Raw genomic sequence first — 9,314 nt, 5'->3', positions numbered from 1 at the left:
TTAATGAACTGTTTGGGAACAGAAAGATCTGAGTTTAATGAGGTGATGTTATTTGGACTTGTGTTGACATGTCAGATTGCCAAACATTGGGAACAGCTGCTACATGAACTCCACCCTGCAGAGCCTCCTCTCTCTGGATGGTTTCTTCAGCAGCATCAGCAGCATGGAGCACATCTGGAAGTCTGTCCCGACAGTCCTGAGGTGAAGAAACCACATCACCCTACACAATCTCAAACAAAATTAAAAAAACAAATCTAACCTCAGATATGGGCTTTTTTTGTCTCCAGAAAACTGACTGCCATCAAAGATTTCCACACCTCAACAGACTCCGACACCAAGAGCTACCTCCTCCAATCTTTGAAGGAGATGATTAGCGAGGAATCCCGCAGGTTCCGTGGCGATTCAGAGAACGTGAGTCAGATTGGTTTTCTTATGTTATGGTATGGGATAAGTCTTGTGCCAGTAGGAAATGAATTTGAATCTGAATGTAAATCATTCAATTTGAACCTGAATTGATTGATTTGTATAATTTCTTTTAAAATCTGTAATCTGAATGGAATAATTTTAAATTGAATGTATTGGTTTGAATGTGTATCCCGATAACATCAAAACTGTATTTCACTTTGGAAATGACAACATGTACGACAGGAAGAGTATTCTATGTATTAAATGGTGTTTGCCAAGGCAGCTCCTTGTGTGTCCTTTTCGAGGCTCTCAGAAAACCATGTGCGTGATATTGGAGCATAAACTTGTGTGGGATGAAACACGAGGTATCAGCCGCTGCTGCTAAAGTCCACAGACTGTTTGTTTATGCTCCAATATCACGAACCTGGTTTTTCCGAGAACCTCGAAAAGGACACACAAGGCCCGCCTTGGCAAACATAATTTTAATATATACATTACTGTTTCTGTCATACATGTTGTCATTTCTTGTATTTATTTATTTACAAACGTGAGCTTTGGCCCGATGGTCACTGGACATAACTCATCCAGGTGTTTACGCCAGGTACAGACGACGTAAAGCGCGTTACTGTTGTAAAATCGACCTCTTCCTATCTGCGTTGATTAGTTTTGCATGACCGGAGGGCCCAGATGTGTGACACAGAAAATTGAATAGAAAAACTGAATTTGAATAAAGAGAAGTGAAACTGAAAAGTGAGAGTGAATTAGGGAATTAAATACAGTTTTGATTGTTATCGGGATACACATTCAAACCAATAGATTCAATTTCAAATTAGTCCATTCAGATTCAGATTTTAAAAGCAATTATTCAAATCAATCAATTCAGGTTCAAATTGAATGATTCACAATCAGATATACATAATTCAAATTCACTTCCTACTGGCACAAGATTTACCCCATATTATATCTTCATCTTGGTGGCAGTTTCCTGACGTGAGAGTTAAACTGTGTGTGATTGTGTGTGTGCAGGACGCCCATGAGTTCCTGACCATACTCCTGGAACAGATTCAGAGTCTGTCGCCTAAACTTAAAAAGAAGGCGGCTATTTTCAGGAAAAGCTACACGTGTCCAGTAGAAGACCAACTGGCGTTTCGTATGGAGAACACCAGGACTTGCAAAAGGTCAGATGATGCAGTAGAAACCTGCACAGCATAATTTTTAGGATCCCGCCACCATCTGCTCTTGCTAGATTTTCATCAGAACCTACAGGATATCAATCTCTATGTAGCCTGCTAGCACACAGCTCAGTACCATCCTTACATGTCGTCTGTAGAAACATCAGGACAGGTTTCATATTCTGATGGTCCCACCAAAACCCCTCAATACTGAGTTGTTCCTTTTAATGTGCAGGTGTGGATTCCAGTCAGTACGGGAGGAGCAATTGACCAACCTTTCTCTGGACCTGATTCCTGGAGGGTCCGTTGAAAAGATGTTGGAAAATTATCTAAAAGTAAGATTCACCAGTCCTCCTTCATTCATACTGTCATGTACAGTCACCACTTGTGTGTGTTGAGATGTTGTGGTTCTCTCCTTAAATTTCTGACACACTCTTGTCTCTGTGATGCTCGGCAGGAAAACGAGGTGGAATACAAGTGTCCATGTGGAGGGAAAGTGTCAGGCATCTCTCCGGCTTTTGCAACCTTGCCAAAGTGAGTCATCACATACGTTACAAATGATCAGCTGATGTGAGGGGTTCTCAGTGCGTCAGATTAAGGCTACCTCCATGTTACACCAATCAGAAAAGAAATCGTAAACATCTGCATTCCCTGTTTTAGTTTGTAAAAACAACTGTTGTGATCTAAAATCAGGTTAACGTGACATTGATGAACGAATCAGAACCCACACACTCCTATAAATGTTCATAGATCTTCTGTGGTTCTTCATATTCATACGAATCTACCCAAACCTTGATTTTCTACAGATTCCTGATCTTACATCTGAAACGTTTCCGCCTGACTGATTATGGTCCGGAGAAGATGGATGAACCTGTACAGCTACAGAGGGACCTGGTGATGTCGTCAAAGCTGGTAAAGAAACTTAATTAAACAAACATCAAGATCATGTAAAACCTAATTGTTCTCTGTGTGCTGTATATTTGAGTGCTTTAGAAAAGCTAACTCAGAAACTGTGATCTTTCTCAGGGTGGTGGCTGCTACAGTCTGGTCAGCACCATCAGCCACATAGGGAACACTGACAGAGGTAAGAAAATCACATGCTTACAAATTAGAGACGAACTTATAACAGTTAACAGACCTAACAAGTATAGAAGCTCCTGATTATTATTTAAAGCTATAATAAGCTATTATTATTTAGCTTATTATATTATTAACTATTATTTGTAGTTCTTAGCCAATGTTGAATCAGTAATAACAATGATCTGTCTCCTGATAGGACATTACATCTGTGATGGCATCCATCCAGAAAACAATCCGTACGAGACAACAGACCGCTGGCTCACGTTCAACGACTCGTTAGTTTTTGAAACAACTGGGTCAGACATCTGTGAAAATCGACAGGAGTTGGCATACATTCTCTTTTACAAGAGAAATGTAAGAGGACAAAATCACATCCTAAACTCATGCCCATGTAGAGATACAGGAAGAGAGTTTTGAATAGACCAGTTGGTGCTTTTACTAACATTTTTGTTTTTATTTCCAGTGGTAGAACCAGATGTAAGAAGAGCGGAGACCAGAAGACTAGAAGAACAGAGGATAAAAACCCCTTAGTCCTACCAGGTATAGAAGCGTCAGGTACCAGGTTAGAAATTTGAATTATCCAAGCCATCTTAAGGTAGGTCTTAAATTGCAAAAAGAAATGTCATGGGTTTTTCTCCGGGCACTCCGGTTTCCTCCCACATACTGAAAACATTCATGTTAGGCTGATTGGTGACTCTACATTGACCCTAATCTGTATTTGGTTAAGAAACTCTCTTGAGGACATTTTCAAAAGCGACTCTCCGCACCTACGCAGAAAAACAAACAACATCTTCTGCAACACTAAAATGCATGCGATGTAGCAATTTCAGTCCGGCTTCCGCCCCCACCACATCAAAGAAACAGCTCTTTTGAAAATTACCAAGAAACAACCTTTTGATAGCAGCTAGATACTCCCATGTTGTTTGGAGATGGTTGTGCCTGGGTGAAGGAGCTTCTTGTCTTGGTAGGTGTCTGTGGTGTAGGTATGTGTAGGTGTCTGTGCTTCTGCAGTCGTGTGAATCAACAGTGTGCAGTCCCTAAACCAGTCCTTAAGGAAATTCTTGACATCAGATTCAAGCTTTGCGTGCAGCTTGCCACTAGAGGCCCAGATTTAGATACTTGTTCATGATGGTTGATAAAGTCTTTGTTCAGCCAATGCATAATGTTTCTTTCAGGGAGAATGTGTGTTTGTAAAAAGAACGCATTGCACCCTTTGAGAGTTGTTTCATCTTGAAGCTTCAGTTGGTAGGACAATGATGATTTGCATCGGGATCTCTCAGCAGCTTTCTTTTGCTTTATGTTAACCTTTGTGACCAAAGTGGGGATGTATAGCCAACATTCTTCCAAGGTATTTATTGGCCAAATCTTCTGAAATATCCACTTCTGCTGCTCTTCTGTAATGACTTGCCAGTCTCAAGTTAAGACTTGCTGGCAGAACTTCGAGTTTCAGGTACGACACATAGCCTTTGCACTTATTTCTTTAGGAATAATATATATGTAGACAGTTTTTTCAAATATCCAGTTTTAAAACGTTTGGGTAAACTTATGAATCCTACAAATTTAAAAATACATTGCTGGCTTGGGCGGTCGTCGTTGGCCGCTGGGCCTCGTGCCCCGGCATCTGCGGAAAGCTCTGGGACTTATGGGGTGTCCGCTGTGAGGGGGCAGTCATTCCCAGGTTTCTATGTTTTCTGTCGTTAGTGTGAATGGAAGAATCTCCCCCTCCGCCTGGGGGCTCTGGCGGCGCCGGGGGGCCACTCCTGGGGGTGCGGTGGGGCCCCCGTCGACCTGGATGGCCGACGGGGAGCGTGGGTGCCTACCAGGGCCAGTACCACTGGCCCTGCCTACTGGCTTCGGCCTCCTCCCCCCCTCCTGCCCCCCCTACATGACTCACGCACACATAGGTCCGAGGGGTCGGGGGCGTGGGGGACGCTGTCCCACGTGTCCCAGGACTGCCCGGCCCTCGGTTTCAACAACATCTTAAACACAGCACACTCAAACACTTATCGCATCAGTCATACACTCAGCACCAGGGGCGGGAGCGGGGCCTACTCCACCCGCGTTCCCTCGTCGGCCTGGGGCGGGCTAGTCGTGGTGCCCGGGTCCTGACGGGGGATCTCCTCCCACCCTCTTCTGGCCCTCCATGGGCGGCTGGTGGCCTGGGTTCCGGGTTCTTCCTTGTCGGCCTCTGGTCTCTCGGTTGGCGGGGTTGTTCCCTCCCTCCTCCACTATAGTGACAGTTCAGGTAGAGCATCGTTTTGACTTTACACACACACAGTTACACAGACATACAAACCTGCTCACTCACCTACACACTCACTCCACAGTTTTGGGGAACAGTTAATCGCAGTAGCCTAGTTTTGATTCAGTCTCAGGGACCTGAAATGTTTGCTGCTTGTGTCTCTGCCTGTTTTCGTGTCTGTGTTTGTTTGTTTGTTTTTTCTCTTACAGATCTCAAAGGCTCGTGTGTCCGTTGTGCGTTTCCCTGTGTCTTTCTCGTTTCAGACTAGCAGCGGATGTCACCCCCCCCCCCCCTCAGCTGTATCAGAAATTAGCAGCTCTGTGGTTAGCACTGAAGCTTCCCACCTTGAATATTCAAATCAAATTGCTCTGGTAACCTTTGAGGCCCTGATCAGAGATAGGACAGTGTCAAAATCAGGACTGAACTAAAACACAGCACAGCCGGACTGGTTCTTCTATAGCTGTAAGACCCAGGGATAAGACTCCAGGACCCAAAAAGAAAAGGAGACCATCTGTTGTTGTTTTGCTGCTGTTCTCTCCTCTTTCCTGTCCTCTCAACGCCAACCGGTCGAGGCAGATGGCCGCCCTTCCTGAGTCTGGTTCTGCCAAAGGTTTCTTCCCGTTAAAAGGGAGTTTTTCCTTTCCACAGTCGCCGAGTGCTTGCTCAGGATGGGGATTGTGTCGATGAAAACTTTTGATGCAATCTGTTGGTTTCTTTTCCTTATTATTATTGTTATTATTTATTGGCTTTGTATTAAATGCTCTTATTTGGAATGTGTTGAAGTGATTTTTGTAACTAAATTAATTTGGGTTGATTTAAACTTTGCCACTGGGATTGGGTCAGCTACTGCATGATGTGATTATGAGTTTCAAATTTCAACTTTTCCTACGAATTTGACTGCACCATAGCGCCGAGGCTTCAAGCATAACTTCAAGTTTGAAAATTAAAGGACCGTCGAAAGATCTGCGTGTTCGTTAATCTGGTGCACCATAAGAAAATCAGAACACAAATTTAAATGTTAACACAAACTTTATTATATCATCCACAATATTTTCCAGCCGGGGTTACATTTGTCTGAAACCACACAGGTATGAGAGAAATGCACACGAGAATTGTTCCTACAGTGTTTTTTGGCCCCAAAAAGGAAGAGTTATTGTTTTCCATAAGTCGGTGTCTCCGGCCCCATCTCATCATGTTGATTGTTTTTACTTTACTTTACTTACTCGGCAAAAAAGTCGAAACAGTCAAGACTTTAAAAAACAGGACGGTTATGGAAATGATTTATTTACAAAGTTATATTGCTTCACATAAAATACATAAATCCATGGATGGCACCAGACACCAGGGCCTCCGGGAATAATGGAAGAATTGTGACAGGGAGGTTGTGTCGGGGTCGGGGGGACTTTTTGTGCATCTTTTCGTCCACTAGATGGCATCAGTGAGCGTGATGGCTGGGTGAGGCGACAGGTGTTTTCCATCAAGACGTCATCAGCAGGAGGGGCCCTCGCGCGTGAGCGTAGTGAGCGCGCGCAAACTTTTGGGGTTTATCAGGTCATATCAGGTGTCTATATGCGGAGCGTGGGTCTCAGTACAGAGGGGGCGGAGTATTCTCGATGGGCCCTTATGATAGTCATTTTAATGTTCAACAACACCTCATCCTACCCATCAAACAACATTTATTCTAACTTTTATTGAGCCAAGCCTATAGGTCTATGCTGCAGAAAGCAGAGTAATGTCACGAACTTGTTCAGAAGAACACACACACACACACACACACACACACACACACAGGCCTGACAGCTGTCAATCACATGGCACTGAAAACTCATCTTGCATCTTGGATACAGCTTAAATACAAAAAAAAACATAACTGGTCTAAAATTACACAATCTATTTAGCTAGATATAGACACAGCGGTCTGTTAACATCATTTCTGAGCTCTATAATAGAGAATAGACTCGGCGGTCTAGTTGAAAACAACACAAGCACATTAAAATAGGCAGGTGGTCAAAGCTACCACAACATTCTGTTAAAGAAATTATTTAAGAAGGTTACACTGACTCACCATAGTTGACTCTTCCATAACCCAAAATAATCCAGGTAACTCGGAAAACGGGGTAACATTCAAAACTTTGTACATGCTTAGTCCTCTTTTAAAGTTTAGCGCTAATCTCCTTCATGGCCGCAAATTTGCCGAGTCGGCAAATTGCTGCAACTGTTAAGGCTGATTTATGGTTCCGCTTTACACCAACGTAGCGCCTAGGGCGTAGTGTAAGCGGCGATGCGCACGTACGGTGCGCGTCGCCGCGTACCTTACGGCGTATGCTCTGTGTCGATTTAACGCAGAACCATAAACCAGGCTTTACAGCCAATCAGCGTTGGCTCACAGCCCTGATGCATTCAGGACAGTTGTAAAGTAAGAATCAGCCTACACTGGCCGCACAATGCACATTTTATCATCATTATAGCCTACAATTTACGATGGAGCGTGACTGTTGATATTTATAAGGGGAAAAAAAACGGGAAAAAAAAACGGGGAAAAAAAAAAAAAAAACGGCCCACAGCGCGAGGTCCCTTGGGGCGCGAGGCCCCTTGGGGCGCGAGGCCCCGTGCGGTCGCACGGTTCGCACACCTCTTGCGGTGGCTCTGAGGGTTGGATACCAGCTCCTCAGAATGAATGCCACAGGGAAGACATTTTTACTGCCTAAACCTGCTCAAGTGTGTTGTATATTGTGAATTATACAACTTTGCACTCTTAAACTTTCAGCATAAACTGTAACAAAATGTGACAAAATAAGCACCTGTTTGGTACAAAAGGGAGGCTGCGTTAATACAGTATCTAATGAAAGGCTTGCTCAAATTACTACGAAATTTATGAGTGTCTGCTCTTTGACTTTTATTGATCTTTGGCATCTGAAATTTGAACATGTGAATCCTGTCTAACACTGGTAATTTCACTAAAAAGAAAATGGGGAAAAATCAGGTATGATTTTAAGAGCAAGAAATGAACCAAGTACATTTTAAAGAGTCCTCCAGCTCACATGGCTGCCTGTGTGACCATAATCACGTTGAGAACAGGGAGTGTATATGATGCTGAGGGGATTAAATCTGTTTTATGGGGGCGGGGGGGGGGGACTAATTTGGGAAGCAGCTGCAGGGACAGACGGGACACCACTACTGGTGGGCTGTATTGAGGAGTCATTTACAGCCCAAATTGTGCTCTGCGGGCACATCAACAGTTGAAGATTGAGGTGGATGCAGACGACGTGATAACTGACAGGGAGAGACAGGTGGAATGAAAACAAAGAGATGCAGATATGGCTGAGAGATGCTAATAAAAGAAGACAGGCTTTTATCAGAGTGAAATGAGCCTCTCCACACAAAGTAAACACGTCACGGGATGACACTAATTTGATTTTCTGCAGTTTTACCTGCTTTCCAAACCGAGCTTTTGTTTTAAAACATGTTTAAAAACTGATAACATGATATTGTTTGAGGATAAACAGGACATGTCCTTATTGGCACATGATGGCTGATTAAAGAGATTTACGCTACAGGAGCTGGTGATACGACTGTTAATGCTTTCAAATATCATAATTATTGCCGTCATTTTGTAACTGGATTGGATTGCCTTGAAATCATTTTTTACCCTTATAAAGATAATTAAGGAAAGTCCCATCTAAGAGTGATGCAAAAGCCAATGTCTGAAAATGTTTGCTAACATCTTTAGTGATATGATTGGATCTCCTCGTTTGCCATGGTGATGGACAGGTTGACAGATCCGGTCAGACAGAAGTCTCCATGGACTTTGATGTTCGTGGATTTGTACGGGCAGTCGGGACCAGGTGGAAGAAAACCTGGCCTGGAGAGAAGAGAAATGACGATCAGCTGCAGCAAGACGGGAAATAATGTGAAAATGTGTAAATGAAAAGGAGGCAGGCCAAACGGTGAAGAAGGCGCAGCAGTTTAACTGTCTTTTTACCGTAGCAGAATAACAACAGCAACAGCCGGAGCAGTACACAGTTCATACCGTTTACTACATTATAAACACAGTACATAGCATGCAGTTTCCAAAGTGTTTCTTCTTACTGGCTTCCTCGTGAAGTCATGTTACCACGGACTCGACAAACCAAGACATTGTAGATCGGCCACGTCATGTTTTTTGCATGAGGAGGTTCACCTAGTTACAATTTCTGGTTGTAATAACTATTTCTGGTGGTACAGACATCATATTATCCTTCCTGCCAAACAGGAATAAACTTCTATAATGACTCTTTGAAGAAACTTTAGTCATGACTATTAAGGCAATTTATTTATTATTTGTTTACATTAAATTTGTATAAAGAAGAAGAGAAAAGAAAATATAAAATGTGCAAAGGCGGATTAATAATTTATTTCAAAGCTGTTATCTAGGT

The 9,314-nt window shown here is 43.1% G+C and overlaps 1 protein-coding gene across 1 annotated transcript; it reads left to right on the top strand.

Annotated features, from left to right (window-relative positions):
* Positions 1-1,557: 1,557 nt before the first annotated feature.
* On the top strand, positions 1,558-2,738 carry LOC133445539 (ubiquitin carboxyl-terminal hydrolase 37-like). Its single transcript, XM_061722862.1, has 5 exons — positions 1,558-1,583; positions 1,813-1,912; positions 2,035-2,111; positions 2,384-2,489; positions 2,604-2,738. The coding sequence occupies exons 1-5, from the start codon at positions 1,558-1,560 to the stop codon at positions 2,736-2,738; spliced, it is 444 nt and encodes a 147-aa protein (XP_061578846.1).
* The last annotated feature ends 6,576 nt before the right edge of the window (positions 2,739-9,314 follow it).

The sequence above is a fragment of the Cololabis saira genome, chromosome 6, assembly GCF_033807715.1.
Source record: "Cololabis saira isolate AMF1-May2022 chromosome 6, fColSai1.1, whole genome shotgun sequence".
Lineage (NCBI taxonomy): Eukaryota > Metazoa > Chordata > Actinopteri > Beloniformes > Belonidae > Cololabis > Cololabis saira.
This window is presented reverse-complemented; position numbering and strand designations above follow the sequence as displayed.

Excerpts from the sequence above, each read along its gene's own strand:
- LOC133445539 (XM_061722862.1), top strand. The coding sequence starts at position 1,558 with ATGGAGAACACCAGGACTTGCAAAAG. Across the intron at positions 1,913-2,034 it reads TGTTGGAAAATTATCTAAAA|GAAAACGAGGTGGAATACAA; the intron begins GTAAGATTCACC and ends GATGCTCGGCAG. Across the intron at positions 2,112-2,383 it reads GCTTTTGCAACCTTGCCAAA|ATTCCTGATCTTACATCTGA; the intron begins GTGAGTCATCAC and ends GATTTTCTACAG.